This window comes from Anoplophora glabripennis, unplaced genomic scaffold (genome assembly GCF_000390285.2).
Source record: "Anoplophora glabripennis isolate ALB-LARVAE unplaced genomic scaffold, Agla_2.0 scaffold824, whole genome shotgun sequence".
In the NCBI taxonomy this organism is placed as follows: Eukaryota; Metazoa; Arthropoda; class Insecta; order Coleoptera; family Cerambycidae; genus Anoplophora; species Anoplophora glabripennis.
This window is the reverse complement of record NW_019416920.1, coordinates 126,221-146,663: the sequence shown is the minus strand read 5'-3', so window position 1 is coordinate 146,663 and position 20,443 is coordinate 126,221. Positions and strand designations below refer to the sequence as shown.

Here is a 20,443-nt window from a genome sequence, read left to right as displayed (position 1 = left end):
AGAATTAAAAAAAATACATAAAAATATGTTTTTGGTCGCAAATTACTTGTCGTAAAGAAACTGAAATGAGCATAGCTTTTAGTATTTTGAAAATAAAAAATCACCCCTACTGAGGGGTTGAAAAAATGCAAAAAATGAATTTGGATATTACCAATTGATATAAAACTATTAGTATGTGAATTATCGTTATATATTTTTTGGAATTTTTACAACTATTTCTGATATTCTCTATTTTTGGGGACAATTCCACCCCCTGAGCGTGCTTAAGGATGGATTTTCTAATTCGACATGCTTATTTCAGTCATGAGAATAAATTTCTCTTTGTATCAAGAATCGTGCTACAGAAAAATTCACATACTGTTTTTATATATTTATTGGTAATATTCAATTCTTCATTTTGGGCATCTTTTCAACCCCTAAATAGGGGTGATTTTTGAAAATATTCAAGAAACTAAAAGCTATGCTCATCTTAATTTTTTGCGACAAGTAATTTGAGACCAAAAATANAAAGTAATTCAATCTGACTGTTTTACACTCAACGCCTCAATTATCTAAACAAATAAATAATATATTTATATTAATTGAAATTATACGTAACAAATGGCCGGTAATAATAATGCAACTTTTGAAACTTGCAGCATGTAGCAAGAATTAGATGCTGGCAGCCCCCGACAGCAGAGAATTAAAAAAAATACATAAAAATATGTTTTTGGTCGCAAATTACTTGTCGTAAAGAAACTGAAATGAGCATAGCTTTTAGTATTTTGAAAATAAAAAATCACCCCTACTGAGGGGTTGAAAAAATGCAAAAAATGAATTTGGATATTACCAATTGATATAAAACTATTAGTATGTGAATTATCGTTATATATTTTTTGGAATTTTTACAACTATTTCTGATATTCTCTATTTTTGGGGACAATTCCACCCCCTGAGCGTGCTTAAGGATGGATTTTCTAATTCAACATGCTTATTTCAGTCATGAGAATAAATCTTTCTTTGTATCATGAATCGTGTGACAGAAAAATTCACATGCTAAGTTTTTATATTTATTGATAACATTCAATTCTTCATTTTGGGCATCTTTTCAACCCCTAAATAGGGGCGATTTTTGAAAATATTCAAAAAACTAAAAGCTATGCTCATCTTAATTTTTTGCAACAAGTAATTTGAGACCAAAAATATATTTTTATCTATTTTCTTTAGTTCTCTGCGAATTGTGAAAAAACGGGCGATTTTTGCATTCACTCTTTACTTGTCTGGTAGGGTCAAGGATAAAGCAGTACTAGTTTATCATTTTTAAAATGGACTGCCCAAATGGTATGCAATCATTATGCCTTGTTGACCAATTTAAACTCTGTTTACTTTCTGTGTGAAGCTATTGAAGAATAGTGAAAATAGATTATAAACAAATAATATGAAGAAAATATTTAGAAAAATATAATGCAATAGGAGACATATCGTTTAAAATTTCATAAACTTGATACCAAGCTTCATCTACATAGAATATGGGGACACTCTGTATATTAAGTTGTATATCCAATTTTCAAAGCAGAGGAGTAACATTTAATAAATACGATTAGATAAAACAGTATTTTGTTTATTTTTATATTAAAATACAACAAAATTGTAAAATTATTTTGACAAACTAGTCGATAAAATACAAAAACATTAAAAGTTTGTTAATAGTCGATATATAAAAGTTTATTCCTGCTTGACAGGTTTGGTCGAAACTAAAGCTTTACATATTTCTCTTCCAAGTGCAGCTCCTAAAGGTGGCGGTACAGCATTTCCAACTTGCCTGTGTTTATCCAGTATATTTCCAAAAAATTTAAATCTATCAGGAAATCCTTGGGAACGAGCGCATTCTCTTACACTTACAACTCGATTCTGCTCTGGGTGGAGCACTGGAAGAAAAGTTGATGTAAGTTCTGTTTTTAACATTTTGCATTCCAAGAAACATTGATTTTAAAATTAAATATTAAATATTCACGCAACTTCCCCCGTCTTAATCTTTCCGACTGCTCAGGCAAGCAGGTGATTTAGTGTTCGGCTCAAAAGAAACCTTTTCAGGTAGAGACTTTTCACGATGCAATTTTTATGTAGACTGGGGACCCCAGTATTTCAAAGAGTATAAATATCCCTATTCTGGGATGAGTAGTCTTAGGTATACTTTTTAAAGCTTTTAAATGGAAAAAAAACATACCCCTTCCTTGCTTCCCCATGGGTTCTGGATTAGTTATAGTTGTTCCAAAAAATCCATCCCATTCAAGTCTACCATAGAGTCCAGCCCAATGGTTATGTCGGTCAGCTGTATGAGGAAGGCACCAAGGAATCAACGTATTGAACTGTCTATCAGAAGGATCGCACAGACCACCAGTGGCACACTGACATACCCCTCGAGGTGTATCTTGTTTTTTTTGTTTTTTGGTACTAAAATATTAATACTTATGCAACACAAAAATTAATAAAAAAATAATACAGTGTAAACTCTTTATAACGTCGTTCATTATAACGAAAAACTTCCTATAACATAGAAATTAGGTCAATTTGATTGGTTTAAGTCAAAACCCATACAAATACACTCTTTATAGCGCAACAGCCATTCTCTATTACGAAGAAATATGTTCATATTTAGACGCCAGCAAATATTTACAGAAATATTTAATAGTGTATTTGTTTTTATAATCAGCTTACAAAAGGTTCCGACTAAATCTTTGAGGTTTGACTGACAAAAATCTACATGTGAGCAAATCAGTTTTATATTCAAACGAGTGATACTGCTCAGAGTTGGAATTTTTTGGAATGCAGAAAGTTCTACAGTTGAAATTCGGTTTTTGCGAGTTTTTATAAAAAATCCGTTTACGCCATTTTTATTTTATATCAGGTATAGACCTAAATATTTCAATACAGGGTGTCCCACCGGGAACTGCTTCGATCGATATCTAGGAAAGTACTGCTCTGAAAAATTTGTAAAGTTGGCAATATGTCAATGTCCCTGGGGCAAACACAACTAAAATATCTACAACCCTCCGGTTATACCGGAAGTCGACACCAACTTCCTTATTTTAAATGCGACACTTGCATTTTCGGATTCTATGCGACTTTTGAGAGATATTAATATTTAAAGAATAAATTTGACAGACGCAAGGGTCCGTGGGGGTGTTGGTAACTCTTTTCAGGAGCGTGATATCAAGCGGATTTTTGGTACCTGTAAAGGGCACAGGTAACACTAAGTTGTGATATACCAACAAATTAAAACATTTACATGTCATCTGCTACTAGTCTGTACTCAGCATTTGTCAAAAGTGTGTAAATATGAGAGGAAAATTGTAAAAGGAAAAATAATATGCACTTCAAAGTTATGCAAGAAATTTATAGAAATTCCTTTCAATATGAAGTGAGATCTGCCATTAAAATTTTTTCTTATATTATTAACATGTAACATATTAATCAAATATGGAGGGAGATCCAAAAATAACTGGACATTTTTAAACAATCGGGAATTTCTTTTGTAGGATTACAAACGTTAGTCACACTTGAAGTACTCTCCATTAATACTAATACACTGGTTCAATGTTTTTCCTACTGCGCAGAACACCTTTTGTAATTGTTTTTTCCAAAGCCCTGTCGGCCAGCCTTTGATCCTCTTTTCACCTCCAGAATGTCTGCAAAACATTTCCCTTTCAGTTTCCTTTTCATCCGGGAAAATAAAAAAAAATCATAGGGTATCAGATCAGAAGAGTAGGGTGGTTGAGGCAGCAGTGTCGTGGTTTTTCACGAAAAAAATGACGCACTGAGTTGGCTGTGTGAGCTGGAGCATTGTGATGGTGGAAGAATCAATCCCTATTCCGCTAAAAATCGGGTCGTTTCAACAGAACCTCAAAACACTCAGGTAGAAGACTTGGTACACTGTTTGATGTCCACTCTGAGTGAACAATGCCATAAACGTCAAAAAAACATATTAACATTGTCTTCACAGCCAATTTGACTTGCCGGGCCTTTTTCGTGTGAGGGCTGCTGTGGCCTTCCATTGCGACAACTGTTGCTTTGCTCCTGGTGGTGATTTTGTCGAAAAAGTTCTCATCTACTGCCAAGTGGTTTAACAAGCAACTCAAGCAGCGACACGAGCTGCCTTTGGTCAGAAGAACAAGAGGGGGCCAAATTTCGCCACGATTTCTTTTATTTGCTAAAAATTGAGCTCCACGAAAGACTAGATAATTCAGCAAGAACATCATCTTTCTATCCTTGTACACAAGTACACAAATTTTTTCCATGTCTTCATCAGTTCTGGACGTGGATGGCCGATTTGGGTGTTAAATGTCTCCCATCGACATGTCGCTGCTTTTGAATTGTGAATTCCACTCTTACACTTGAGTTCTTTTCAAGGCATGTAGCATGTAAACTGTAGTCAATATATGCATGTCCGAGAACTTTTACCAAGAAGAAAACAAAATTTCAATGCTGCATGCTGTACTCGAATATTAACCATTTAAAAAATCGAAGAGGTCGAAATAGTTGTCCTATGAAAACTATCTCAGCGGTTTGCTATAACTGTCTCAAGCGATACCACTTGTCACACTGACTCAAGAGGGGTTACGTAACACCCATCTAGCGGAAAAAACTTGAACTATAAAAGCGGCGTACACAGTGAATTTTGTCGTTATTTTTGGGTTCCCATCGTATATTTATTGTTATTATTACTTGTTCGGATTATCAAAATACTAAAAAATATATTTAATGAAATGATCTTTTATTCTGGATAATAAATTTGCAAAATATAAGTTGTTGTCGTCTTGAAAATAAATTGATAACTGAAATCTCCACTGCAGATTACATTTGGACCCACTTTTCAGATAACAGATTATTTCAGATCAAGAAATAAATCAATTCTGATTAGCGCGATTTTGGATTAACGTGTATTTGGACTACTGAAGATGTACTATACAGGCAGTCTCACATCCTTACCTATAGGTGTAACGCAAAACCTTCGTCATGGTCCCGTCATTTAATTTCACTGATATATTAGGTAAATCCCTCCAGTCTGCCCCAGGATAAGTTGGAATTTGCGACATTCTCGCCTCAACGATTGGTGACATTTCTTTGCAAATATGATCTCTCACTAAGTCGCTTTCATCAGTTCCTCTCATTAATTTTTGAAAGTGGGAAACAGCGTCGCCATCATATGGCATTTCTGTTTTACTACACCCATTTTTTATATCGGGTAAATCTGACATTGAATCTCGTACACATATCGTTCTATAAGGTGCAGATTCAGTCCATTCACAGCCTAAAAATGAAAAAAGAGAGGTTATTAACATTCAACCTAAATAACAAAAGTTATCGCCAGGATGACCAGTTAATGTCTTGTTTTTGGGAACAATTTCTCTAATAAAAATATAGCGCTATTAACGTAATATAATGGGATATTCAATAACTTCTCGCCGTTTTTCCGTAAAAATGAGTGCTTTATTTAAAAAAAATTGGTAAAAAACATGTCACTGTCCATCGCTAGCCTCTACTTTTTCCCATAATTTTCCTGGCAGCATTTTAATTTCATGTCGGAAAAACAGCATGTCTCTTTTGAGGCTATACAAGAGTCGACCCATTTGTTGGCATCTTCATAAGAATGGAAATGCTGCTCAGCCAGGTCATGTGCCATCGATCGGAGCAAGTGACTTTGCTCATATAGCGGTCATTTTTCAATCCTCCGCTCAAACTCATCAATTGTGTTTGGTAGCGTACACCAGTGATGGTTTCATTCGGTTTGAGCAGTTCATAATAAATTACACTCAAAAAATGCCCCCAAATACAGAGGAGAAGCTTGGAACCACAGATATTCAGTTTTGCTGACGATGTTGACACATGGCCCCACGATTTTCTACGATTAGAATTATCATTACAATATGATGCGAAAAACCATTCCTTCTACAAATATTTGTTTTTTTTTGCACGAAATTCGACATGTTACACTCCAACAAAATAACATACACTGAAAGTCAAGCTTGCTTTTAGGACTTTTTTATAGATGCATTATCACCACGAGAGGGCTCTATTACATAATAGACAACCAGCAATACATTTTTATAGATTTTATTACATCGTTTGTCTGAATATGAATTAATGCACAAATAACAGACTTTCTACCATCCTAACGTAGATTTTCTATAAAATGGAGTTAGTTTGAAACTCAAATTACTTTTCGTTATAAAGAAATTTGTAATTTGCCACTTTTGAACGAGGGTCATCGTAAATTACTAATTTCTTTACACCAAAAAGTAATTTGATTTTCAAACTAATTCCGTTTTACAGAAAATCTGCGTTAGAATGGAGGAAAGTCTGTCATTTGTGCATTAATTCATATTTAGACAAACTGTGTAATAAAATCTATAAAAATGTATTGCTGGTTGCCTATTTATTTATTTAAATTATTTGTCCAACCACCAATTACAGGACAAAGTATATAATATATTATTTAACATGTGAGCATACATAACAAAATGTAAAGAATAAATACAACAAACATACCGATAAGATAGTGTAACAACAAATGAAAAAGAAAATAAGAAAGAAAAAGAAAAGCTACAACTACTACCTATGTTAACAATCATGAATTGTTGACACTTCTAAAAGCTGTGTACAGATGNTTACACTCAAAAAATGCCCCCAAATACAGAGGAGAAGCTTGGAACCACAGATATTCAGTTTTGCTGACGATGTTGACACATGGCCCCACGATTTTCTACGATTAGAATTATCATTACAATATGATGCGAAAAACCATTCCTTCTACAAATATTTGTTTTTCGGCACGAAATTCGACATGTTTACACTCAAACAAAATAACATACACTGAAAATCAAGCTTGCTTTTAGGACTTTTTTATAGATGCATTATCACTCTAAGAGGGCTCTATAGCAAAAAGGTAACCAACAATACATTTTTATAGATTTTATTACACAGTTTGTCTAAATATGAATTAATGCACAATCAACAGACTTTCCTCCATTCTAACGCAGATTTTCTATAAAATTGAGTTAGTTTGAAACTCAAATTACTTTTTGATGTAAAGAAATTTGTAATTTGCCGCTTTTGAATGAGGGTCATCGTAAATTACTAATTTCTTTACACCAAAAAGTAATTCGAGTTTCAAACTAATTCCGTTTTATAGAAAATCTGCATTAGAATGGAGGAAAGTCTGTCATTTATGCATTAATTCATATGTAGACAAACTGTGTAATAAAATCTATAAAAATGTATTGCTGGTTGCCTATTTGCTACAGAGCCCTCTTAAATAACATGCTTGCAGTTCAGGTGACACCATCTGTTGGAAAACAGCGAGAACTTATTCAACGTCCCCATATAATATAACATTATCGATATTACCATTATAATAACGTGAACCGTCTACAGCAAAAGACAACTGTGTTCCTCTCCTATTAAACACATGTAACGGTTCGGGGTATTTTGGTAAATTGTAACCCGGTGCCGAAGCCATCAAAATAAGCCTCCTTCTTGTTTGCGGAACCCCGTAATGTCCCGCTTGTAATACTCCAAAAGTTACTTGGTATCCCATCGCAAGTAGACATCTTAAGGTAAGCTTTAAAACCATACTTCTTTTAAAAGATACGAAATTCCTGACGTTCTCCAGAATAAAGTATTTTGGTCTAAAATTTTCTTTGTCACTATCACGGTAAAGAAAAAGAAAATACAAATTTACCTGTAATATTCACAGTAACTAAGGAAAGAAACAACTAACGAGTTCTTGAAAAGAGAATACTGTCCCGCATTGAATCTATTCATTCCTGAAAATCCCTGACATGGTGGACCTCCTACAAGCATCTCTACTTCACCTTTGACTGGAAGACCTTTTTCCTTTGCCTGTCCACTTAGAACCAATTTTAAAAGTGAATTACAGTCGTCGGTGAATACTTTACAGTCTGGATTGTTCAAACGAAAGGCTTGCGCCGCTGCTACTTCTTTCTCAATCTAAGAATAATTAAATTTAATCTAGAAAAAAAAAACAAAAATTTATATACTGATATATTACCGCCCATTTGGCTTCGGCAATTCCCGACTGATGTAATCCCTCTGAGAGTCCTCCGCAACCAGCAAATACATCCATACATTTCAAGGGAGTGCTTATAGTCCCCCACTCAAGAGGCGATTCAGGTAATTCTTTCTCCGATTTAACTTTGCCTTTGCTTTTACCACCTATAATACACAGGATGTGTCAAAAAAACGTACCACAGATCCTAAAATTATCTTGTTATGTGGAGATTAAATATATACCTTTGCCTTTCCCCAATGTTCCTATTCTTCTAGCTTGCATTGGAACTTCGTCATTTTTGTGAGTTTTAGGATTATACGATTCCGTAAAGTAAAATCTAAACGGCCCTTTCTTCGACCAGTCGCTTGTCGATTCTAAATTGTCACCGAAAGCTAAGTAACACTTGCCTGCCACGTTTTCAAATGAAGTGGTTATAACTAAAATAAAGGAATATATTCCGATACTTGTGACATTAATAAATTGTTACCTTCTTCCGTGTAATACAAGAAATTTAAATCTTTAACGTGCGACAAGAAAATTGAGCTTATAGTGTTTTCTGGTCGATAAAATATCCTAGTTTTAATTTTTATCGAATTATTTTGCTTTTGTATTTCTTCAATAAGACCTATAGTGAATGGTTCTGGTGTATCTATATTAGACCCTTTAATGTTATCCGATTTCTTTCTATAAAATTCTGGATATAGGGATTCCTCAACGTTGTTTTCTTTCTAAAATCAAATTTCATAAATGTGAGGGAAATAATAATTTTTCGGTACTTACAGAGTCGCCCGTTTCTACATCTCTGTTATTTTTAAAAGCGTATGTATCGGGTTTGAGGAAAACTCCCGTACCAACTTTGTACTCACTATTTTTCCACTTAATACAACCTTCGTCATATATAGGAGTGTTGTACATTTTCTTCTCGGTTCTATACCTAAAAATAGTGAAATAATAATAGTAACAATAATGCAATAATGTAAGTAATAAGTTTTACATACTTGCAGGAAACACATTCATCTGAAGTTTCAGAATCCAATTCAATGTCAATAAATCTGTTTTCTTCTAACCTTTTGGTGTAAAAGAATGTTTTTCCATCATCTTCTAAAGGTTCTTGTAAGTTTATTTCACCACCTAGATCAAACCAGTTGTTTGGCTGTTTTCTGAATTCCACCTAAATTTTTTTTAAAATACAATTAACATAAAAATTGTTAACTACGCGTATGTATTCATTCGGGTGATTTATTTACCTCTGCCTTATGAACAATAGCTCCTAGTGGTAGGTCTTCACAGCTGTCTACTAAAAATAATTCTCTAGGATCCGATGTTTCCCCTAAAATTGTATCAGCACCTCGACAAAACAGATGTCCGTGAAACATAAACTTTTGTGGGGGCTTGTCGTACATATACACAATTTTTGCAATACATAGCGGTTCATTTGGGTTTTCTGGCTTCAGTGTGACAAAGTCCCCAGGTTTTATAACGATTTCACCTTACATAGAAAAATTATTACATAAAATGCAAAACGAAATTAACAACAATTTACCCACGACAGCTGAAGAATAACATTCATTTCCTTTATATTTTTTTGTTAATTTTTCTCCCCATTTAACATTGTGTAATATTCTCTTAGAACAAATTTTCTTTTTTTCTTTCTTTAGCTCGATTTTTGTGTCAGTTTCATCTTCGTTATCTGATAGTTCTGCGTCTAGTATTGCCATATTTGGACACCTGCATAATATGAATTTTTTTATATCCAAATTATTTTTTAAATCGTAACAATGACCACGTTATTTATACGAGAGAACTGTAAGTAATTCGACAAATGCCAACAGAGTTTTTATATGTATATAAAAATTGAATTAAGCACTGTTCTCACAAAAAAAAGTTAATTCTTTGTGTTGTTTGTATTAACTTTTTAATGTGTTAATGATTATTGATTTTTCTTTAAATTTTTGTAAAATTTTATACATGCTGTACAGAATTTTCAAAAATATAGATCAAGCCGTTAATCAAAGTACTTATCTATGGGCAAAAATAACGGGACATTCCTTATGCCACAGTGTCAAAATTATGACTAAAATCTCTAAATAAAATTTCTATAATCCCATTCTAATTGCAAGGATTAGCTCAGAAGTCGGGGATTTGTGTGGGAGGGGGTGGCATATTATTATTCAGTAGGCCGCATGTGGCCCCAGCAACGACTTTCGTTGGTAAGCCCTAACCATCATTTAGCGCAGGAATGAGGGGAACCTTGAAAACATTAATTAGGTGGTTGTCAAACGCTGACCGGTATCAATCTCTGACGTTGACTCAAGCCAACATTCTTTCACTCTACGTTACCCGCAGAGAGGGTGACTATTTCCTCTCTATGAATATAGCTGATCTGCGGTCTTACGGCCGCGGAGATCGAACTCGCGACAGTAGCATTCATTGATTCAAGTATAGACACCTCAAACTGCTCGACCACCGTCCGTCCGTTTAACTCCATTGTTATCAAGATATTTAGCTAAAACTTTGCATAGACTTTGTAAGAAACCACATATAATTATATAACTAATTGCATAATAATAATATTACAATACAGTACAATTATAGTATAATTGTATAATTTTGATTAAAAAAAAGCAAAGCAAGAATGGAGGAAAGGAAGTTGACACCTTGTATCTTGAAATGGAAAATTCTAAATGAAAAATTTAAATTATTTTTGTTCAATGAATTATTATTAATAGCTTGATCTACTTTTTTACACCATATTCAAAAATTGAAATTTTCAAAATTATTTTTTACTAATCTTACAGACATTGATTTACTTTTTTCTAATATCCCGTACAGAAACCAGAATTTTCAGAAATTAGTTAGGTACTGAATTTGACTTCCTAATTAAGCAGTTCTACTTTAACATGAGATTTACTTAACTTATTTTTTGCAAAGTCACAAAATTAAGAGACAAATAAATAGGGATGTATGCAATAGAAATAATGCCTGAACTAATAGGGACATACACAGCCTTTACAAATGATTACAAGCCTCGTGACGAGCAATTTTGTTTGGAGCAGTAACTTTATTTCCTTTGTGTTGGCAATTAAATTTTGATAAAATTAAATACTTTATTCAACCAATCGGCGATCGCATTAACTCGAGTGTAGACAGATTTGTCATTGTTCATTGCAAACAAACCATTACAACTGATGATGTTAAGATTTAGGTATTTTTAGTTGACAGTGCTAGCCGTGCAATGTTGGTTGCCTAAGCTCGACAGTCACATGGCTTGTAATCATTTATAAACATTCTCTATATATAGATGTTAGTATATTTTACCTTCGATTTTTACAAGCCTGCTTTGACCTCCCAGATCCTCCAAATTTCAACATATCTTTACAATGATTACATTCTCCACAATCAGGAGACTGACAAGCTTCACACACTCCGCATCTTTTCTTCTTTGGAGCTTTGTTGTCATCTTTAGTGTCCTTATTGTCGATTTGATCCAAGAAAAAGTGTTCGAAAACATCTCTTACGAGATTTGTTGTCACAGCTTTAGTCCAAATGGGTCCCTTTTTAATCTTTAGTCCCTAATGAATTAAACGAAAGAATGTAACGTCCAAAACTTTACGAGATACTCACTTTGTTTTCAGCTTTTCTCATCTTTTTACCCTTTTGGAATGTTACTCCTGCCATTTTTACAAGGGAACGCATACAAGGCAGAGAAATTAGTGGTTTTTCATCATCTGTAGATAATGCGTCATAATTCACTACCTAGAAATCACAATTTTTAATATAGTGGGTCGTCTTCGTATGAACTGGTGGATTAGTATAATAATGCAATATAAGAGTATTATTGTCATTTAGTAAAATAAAGTTTCATTGCTGTGGTTACACTGAGAGGGAAAAAGTTCAGTTCAATTGAATTCTCAGAGTTCAGAGTTCATGGAACTCTAGTGATTCAATTCAGGTGACGACAAACACTCATTATGAAAAAGTACTTTGAAAAATCGTTCAAATGCATGCATAAGTGTATTGATCTTCATGGAGAATATTTTGAAAAACAATAAAGCTATATACGATGATTAATTTACTTTTTGTTCTCTATTCCCGAAATATAAAAGGCAACCCTCGTAAAATTGTCAAATTGAAATTTGATGTAAAACAATAAGAATTAAAAAACTGGGTTTTCCAAAATTAATTAAGAGATATGACCATTATTTTCATACCTGATTGCATATGAATTGAGCATTTTGAAGTAGAGTGTCTTCTACTGCCGAATACTCTCCTGAACTCTCTACATGTTGAACTAAATCTTCATAGTTTGGATTTTCCCATCCTTGATCAAGTAGGAATTCAATGACCATTTTTGTCAATTTAATTTTTCCTTGAATTCTTCTAAAAATAGATTCATACTCTGGAGATGGATCCATTAAGTAATATTCTGCGTAAGCTGTTGAAAACCCTATAGGTAATCTTTCTCCGCCATCATAACCTGCAGTCCACCTAGGAAGAGTCTATATTTGTAATTGTAAATTGAATAAACCCATGTTTCCAGTGTATAACAAAGACTTGATTTTTACTTATTATTAGTGATGTTAGATCACTGTAATCATGCGAGAAGTTACCTAAATAAACACACGTCTTTACATAAAAAAAAAACCTATATCTGAAAAATAACTGTCTGGCAACAACGCAATTGCTTTCATCAAATCAGCTCTTTCGCTAGATGTCAAATATCAATCCACATAAAAATTACAGGGGATTATTTTAAAAATACATACCATTCATTAATAGGTCCTAAGTCATGAGCCGGGATACCATTATTAGTGCTGGGGTCCTCTTCATACACAGGTTTAATATAACCAGAAAAAAATAATTCAACATTGCTTTCTACGAGTCCGCTATCAAATGGGCACAGGTGCCCTTTATCATCATAAACACTGAAGTATGTAATCTACGAAATTTTTTAAATTTTTAAATAACCTGCCACAAATCTGTCGTGTAATATAAAAAATATTAAACTGTTACACTGATATTAAAACTAAAAAGAATAGTTAATTGTTTACTCAATTTCATCCTTTACTACAAAAAAATTACTTATATTTTAAGTCACCGTAACATGAAATGTAGACGAGATCTGACTATTGCAGTTTTCACTTTTGCAACTGCTTATATACTGATATGAGTAAATATTTATATTGGTCTGTTATTTGGCAATCCACTTTTGAGATATATAAAATGGGAAATATGTAATGTCCATAGGGAGTTATAAATATCTTTAACACCCTCGATAAAATTAAAAAAAATTAACGTGGAAATTAATAATACAATATTATAAATTGCAAGTAACATTTTTTAAGGTCAACACATATCGAAATAATTCAGAATTAAATGGAATAGTAGNAATCAACCGTAACTTGAAAACAAAATGCAGCCTCAAGCTAAAACTTATAGACGATTCAAGTCTCATCATAGACTATCTTTTGGCACACATTTGGAGTAAATTTATGAGGTCTCACAAAGGAGCGAAAATTTCGGTCGCTCTTTTGATAAAATTAAAAATTATTAAAACAGTAAGATCAAGATCACGTTAAAACGCAACATTCTGTTGCACCGGCTGATGATTGATGTAATTTTTCTTAATACTTTATTCAACCAATCGCTGATCGCATTATCTCGAGTGTAGACAGGTTTGTCATTGTTCATTGCAAACAATTACAACTGATGATGTTAAGATTTAGGGATATTTAGTTGACAATGCCAAATGTGCACTGTAGGCTGCCTAAGTTCGACAGTCACGTGGCTTGTAATCATTTATAAACATTCTCTATATACAGGGTGTTTGGAAAAGTTGGTACAAATTTGAGGGGGTGAAAATAGAGCAAAAAATATTAAAGAAAGTTCCTATAAACATTGGTCCTCCGGAGCACAATTACCGAGATATGGCCCTTCAAAGAGATCTTATCATTTGGATATTTTTTAAAATAACTTTCTTTCTGATTACTAGTATAACGGAATGAAAATTGTACATAATAATAACTACCATAAATTTAATCAGAATCGGTTATAAATAAGGATAATTTTGTAACTACTCAACAGAAATTTTTCGAATTTTTTTTATTCTTTTGAATTATCAAGCAAATATTATTTTTTAATGAATTGGACTTTTTTGAAGAAAAAATGTCTACTTTTTTTTCGAATTCTGTGTAGTTTAGTCAGAAATTATTATTTTTTAAATAATGTATGGTTCAGAACAATAACTTTTTTTAACATGTTCACATAGTAGGCATCTTTCATAGTGACAGTTTCATTGTAATGATACTAATGATTGTCACTTTCGCGTGCTATGATTTAAATTCTTCTTTCTTTATTTTCTTAATTATTGTGATCTTTGTGCTGAACTCTGCATTTCATTCGGTTTTTTTACAACTATGAAGCATCATGCTTTTACTAACCGTGAATATGCCGCCGATACTCTTTTTGAGCCGCCAGACTATTTCCATTACAGAAACCATAAATAAAATGCATATCGGTATATTCACGGTTAGTAAAAGTATAATGGTTCGTGGTTGTAAAAAAATCGAATGAAATGCAAAGTCGAGCACAAAGATCACAACTAAGAAGAAACAAGAATTTAAATCATAGCACGCGAAAGTGGCAATCATTAGTACCATTACAATGAAACTGACACTATGAAAGATGATTAAACTTATGGTAGTTATAAACTTAAGGTAGTTAAAAGACCATTATAGTATAATTATTACCTACAATTTTCATTCTGTTATCTTAATTTTAAAAAATATCTATATGATAAGACCCCTTTGGAGGGCCATATCTCCGGAGGACCAATGTTTATAGAAGCTTTTTTTACTATTTTTGGCTCTACTTTCACCTCCTTAAATTTTGTACCAACGTTTCCAAACACTCTGTATATAGATGTTAGTATATTTTACCTTCGATTTTTACAAGCCTGCTTTGACCTCCCAGATCCTCCAAATTTCAACATATCTTTACAATGATTACATTCTCCACAATCAGGAGACTGACAAGCTTCACACACTCCGCATCTTTTCTTCTTTGGAGCTTTGTTGTCATCTTTAGTGTCCTTATTGTCGATTTGATCCAAGAAAAAGTGTTCGAAAACATCTCTTACAAGATTTGTTGTCACAGCTTTAGTCCAAATGGGTCCCTTTTTAATCTTTAGTCCCTAATGAATTAAACGAAAGAATGAATGTCCAAAACTTTACAAGATACTCACTTTGTTTTCAGCTTTTCTCATCTTTTTACCCTTTTGGAATGTTACTCCTGCCATTTTTACAAGGGAACGCATACAAGGCAGAGAAATTAGTGGTTTTTCATCATCTGTAGATAATGCGTCATAATTCACTACCTAGAAATCACAATTTTTAATATAGTGGGTCGTCTTCGTATGAACTGGTGGATTAGTATAATAATGCAATATAAGAGTATTATTATCATTTAGTAAAATAAAGTTTCATTGCTGTGGTTACACTGAGAGGGAAAAAGTTCAGTTCAATTGAATTCTCAGAGTTCAGAGTTCATGGAACTCTAGTGATTCAATTCAGGTGACGACAAACACTCATTATGAAAAAGTACTTTGAAACATTTGTTCAAGCGCATGCATAAGTGTATTGATCTTCATAGAGAATATTTTGAAAAACAATAAAGCTATATACGATGATTAATTTACTTTTTGTTCTCTATTCCCGAAATATAAAAGGCAACCCTCGTAAAATTGTCAAATTGAAATTTGATGTAAAACAATAAGAATTAAAAAACTGGGTTTTCCAAAATTAATTAAGAGATATGACCATTATTTTCATACCTGATTGCATATGAATTGAGCATTTTGAAGTAGAGTGTCTTCTACTGCCGAATACTCTCCTGAACTCTCTACATGTTGAACTAAATCTTCATAGTTTGGATTTTCCCATCCTTGATCAAGTAGGAATTCAATGACCATTTTTGTCAATTTAATTTTTCCTTGAATTCTTCTAAAAATAGATTCATACTCTGGAGATGGATCCATTAAGTAATATTCTGCGTAAGCTGTTGAAAACCCTATAGGTAATCTTTCTCCGCCATCATAACCTGCAGTCCACCTAGGAAGAGTCTATATTTGTAATTGTAAATTGAATAAACCCATGTTTCCAGTGTATAACAAAGACTTGATTTTTACTTATTATTAGTGATGTTAGATCACTGTAATCATGAGAGAAGTTACCTAAATAAACACACGTCTTTACATAAAAAAAAAACCTATATCTGAAAAATAACTGTCTGGCAACAACGCAATTGCTTTCATCAAATCAGCTCTTTCGCTAGATGTCAAATATCAATCCACATAAAAATTCAGGGGATTATTTTAAAAATACATACCATTCATTAATAGGTCCTAAGTCATGAGCCGGGATACCATTATTAGTGCTGGGGTCCTCTTCATACACAGGTTTAATATAACCAGAAAAAAATAATTCAACATTGCTTTCTACGAGTCCGCTATCAAATGGGCACAGGTGCCCTTTATCATCATAAACACTGAAGTATGTAATCTACGAAATTTTTTAAATTTTTAAATAACCTGCCACAAATCTGTCGTGTAATATAAAAAATATTAAACTGTTACACTGATATTAAAACTAAAAAGAATAGTTAATTGTTTACTCAATTTCATCCTTTACTACAAAAAAATTACTTATATTTTAAGTCACCGTAACATGAAATGTAGACGAGATCTGACTATTGCAGTTTTCACTTTTGCAACTGCTTATATACTGATATGAGTAAATATTTATATTGGTCTGTTATTTGGCAATCCACTTTTGAGATATATAAAATGGGAAATATGTAATGTCCATAGGGCGTTATAAATATCTTTAACACCCTCGATAAAATTAAAAAAAATTAACGTGGAAATTAATAATACAATATTATAAATTGCAAGTAACATTTTTTAAGGTCAACACATATCGAAATAATTCAGAATTAAATGGAATAGTAGAACATTAAACATTAAGGTAACATGGGTGTTATAGGATAATACTGTCCTTGATTGACTGTCAATTTCGGGAATATACCCTGTACTATTATCCATACAACATCCTAGATACTTTAATGACGATAAAGCCATTTTACTTTCCTATTGATTTTAAAGAATATATTATAAAAAATTAAGAAAATTGTTTTTATTAAAATACATATAGAAGTTACTAAGAATACCACTAAGTTCCTTGTTTTTATATTATTTGCTGGTGGATAATTTAAGAAAAGGCAGTTATTTGTTAAAACATTCCTTTATGTACTTCAAAAAGGTATACCTATCTCTTTTGTGTAAATGGGAAGTGCGTGTGTATATACAATTTTTAGAAGTACTTTTTGGCAATTTATATTTTATAAAAAAATTAAGAAATTTTATGACAAGAAAAAAACTAATGTCTATGGGCGACGTTAACCTGGAATACAAATATGGGACAATTTAAAATATCGGAAAACATAATCTTCTAGATCTAGAGCGAGTAAATAGTACATGACGGAAAACCTAAGGACCACACCATGCTGACATTAAACATATAAAAAAATATATATAAAATACTTCATTGTATCTATCAAAAAAATATTTAACATAATTAGAAAACCTTTTTGAGATCGTATTATTAAACCACTATTAAACATTTTTTGTCCATTTTGAAATTTTTTGTCATAAAAATTACCCATATGGGCTTACAAAGCATTCCTCCAGGTAAGGTCCCACATTTCTTTATCAAAATATGATAATTTTAATTTTCACTAGTCGCAACTGGTTATTGTACCTTGTGAGTTGGAAATTCATCGTTTTCATTGATGTTTTCTTCTTTCCCAGTGTATAAAGACAACTTTTCATCTGTTAAAGCAATGAATTCTTCATTTGAATTGTTTGGGTGACCATTATATACAGGAGCCGAGTCCAGAAACTGTTTACATCTGATACACTTTTCAGGTTTAAGTTTTAAATTTGGGGAATCTATTTTTATTTCTTCTTTTACATTATTAATTACTTCAGTTTTTATTTTTTTAGCAGAGTTGCATTCAGCATTTTCTATAACTTCAGAACAAACCATTTTTGTGCAGAATGAAAATGTATCTTCTTAACAATCGATTATTTGTGGAAACCTGTAATTCTTTTAGATAATTATTAAGTACAATATAACAAATAGATTTGTACTCAAAAAATGATTTTGAAATTACCTAAAAACACTAATATTGCGTACAAAACATTTTATTATTTTCAGACAACACAGACGATACTGGACAATACACTCTCACCGGCCATAAAAATTAAAAACGCGGGAAATAAAACCACCAAATCTCAGGACTCAGGAGCACCAATATTTAGACTTCAAATGTTTCTGAATTTAACAAGCGTTTGAATGGCATCTTAGAGAATACATTACATGGAGGAGGTACGCTTAAGGCGATAGTGTAGACGTGTGACAGAGAGAGAAAGAGCTAATTCGGGTACTTTATTTCTCTCTTGCGCTTGTTTACTCTCCTGATCAGGGAGATTAGACATTCAAATAAAATTAAAAGCGAAAGATAGAGTACCCAAACTATCGTTCTTTTTCTCTACAACGTCTACACTCCTTAACAAGTGGTGCTTCTCTATGTTATGCATAGAATAGAAGAAATGACGTAATCGGATTAAATCTTAAATCTATACCAAATTTAAATCCAATTATCATTAGTATTTATTATATTTGTTATTTTTATTGCCTTTTTATAATAATTTAAGTAACAAAATGTTCCTTTTTGAGCCACATTTTCTTAGATCTGAAGGTTTTGACAGCGCTGCCCCCTGGCCACGGATGGCCTAACTTCTCATAAAATCTGTAGGCAATGCCAACAATTATACCATGGAGACTAATTAGACATACATCTTGTCTTGTATAGGTATTTATTGATAATAATAGGCTTTTTTTCGCGAGTGAAGTCGTATGTTGTGGTCACATACTTCCATACATACACATACCAAGCACTGCATATCTTTTACATTGAATGACCTTGTTCCCAAAAAGAGGGGATAAAAAGTGTACATGTTGCACTTTGTCAATTTTGCGCAAGCCCGAANGTTTTATTTTAAATCTGTTGACAGTCATTCACTTCACATACCACATTACCATATTTAAATTATTTTCGAAACTTTTTATTTACCATTATAAAAACAAATTGTAATAATTATTGACTTGACTTCTAGTTTTTACGTTAGCATACCTCCCCGCTATATTTACTAAACTCATTTATAATATTTATATATTTATAAATAAAATTGGTTATTTGCTTACTTCACTCGTACTTATTATGCTACATTCACTTGGGTCACATGGAACACTAGCGCCACCACAACTTCTGCCATTTCTTGGACAAATTTTGTCAATTTTCCCGTATGAGTTTGTGCTCCTTATCTAGTCTCCCTGGACTAGACATTCAAATAAAATTAAAAGAGAGAGATAGAGTACCCAAACTATCGTTCTTTTTCTCTACAACGTCTACACTCCTTAACAAGTGGTGCTTCTCTATGTTATGTATAGCATAGAAGAAATGACGTAATCGGATTAAATCTTAAATCTATACCATATTTAAATCCAATTATCATTAGTATTTATTATATTTGTTATTTTTATTGCCTTTTTATAATAATTTAAGTAACAAAATGTTCCTTTTAGAGCCACATTTTCTTAGATCTGAAGGTTTTGACAGCGCTGCCCCCTGCTCACGGATGGCCTAACTTCTCATAAAATCTGTAGGCAATGTCAACAATTAGACCATGGAGACTAATTAGACATACATTCTTGTCTTGTATAGGTATCTATTGATAATAATAGGCTTTTTTTCTCGAGTGAAGTCGTATGTTGTGGTCACATACTTCCATACATACATATACCAAGCACTGCATATCTTTTACATTGAATGACCTTGTTTCCAAAAAGAAGGGATAAAAATTGTACATGTTGCACTTTGTCAATTTTGCGCAAGCCCGAAAATTTAGCGGATTATTTCAAATGAAATTTAATAACTGTTGTGCTATTAACAGAGCAAAATTACTGTCGTGGAGTATGACCGATTGTATTGGTAACGACGGCATGGGCCCTCGGTGGAGACCTCGGGAGTTCTAATCGAGCTCCACGTTGGAAACCATGTCGCAACCTGTGATCTGGGATGTCAGTTCCCTTGACCGGGTTCCGCGGCAGAAACGCACGGAGTTCACGGGGATCGTCGCTATCGACGCCCGGTCGCACTATATTCTCTGACGACTGGAATCTGTGGTGGATATGACCTACAGACGTGGTGTCTAGGACACGAGCTCGCGGGGGAGATCTCGACGAAGAAGGTCGAGCTCCGCGTTGAGCGTCG

General features: G+C 33.0%; 1 protein-coding gene across 1 annotated transcript; it reads right to left on the bottom strand.

The window, feature by feature from the left end:
* Nucleotides 1-1,651: 1,651 nt before the first annotated feature.
* On the bottom strand, nucleotides 1,652-18,357 carry LOC108912789 (DNA (cytosine-5)-methyltransferase 1). The gene is made up of 18 exons (XM_018718176.1): nucleotides 18,281-18,357; nucleotides 17,866-18,213; nucleotides 16,436-16,608; nucleotides 15,882-16,158; nucleotides 15,294-15,425; nucleotides 14,989-15,242; nucleotides 9,594-9,778; nucleotides 9,298-9,539; nucleotides 9,049-9,221; nucleotides 8,831-8,984; nucleotides 8,538-8,778; nucleotides 8,293-8,487; nucleotides 8,051-8,214; nucleotides 7,721-7,989; nucleotides 7,387-7,667; nucleotides 4,969-5,290; nucleotides 2,207-2,433; nucleotides 1,652-1,907 (listed from the first exon to the last, which is right to left on the bottom strand). The coding sequence occupies exons 2-18, from the start codon at nucleotides 18,151-18,153 to the stop codon at nucleotides 1,705-1,707; spliced, it is 3,780 nt and encodes a 1,259-aa protein (XP_018573692.1). The 5' UTR covers nucleotides 18,154-18,213; nucleotides 18,281-18,357; the 3' UTR covers nucleotides 1,652-1,704.
* Between the last annotated feature and the right edge of the window lie 2,086 nt (nucleotides 18,358-20,443).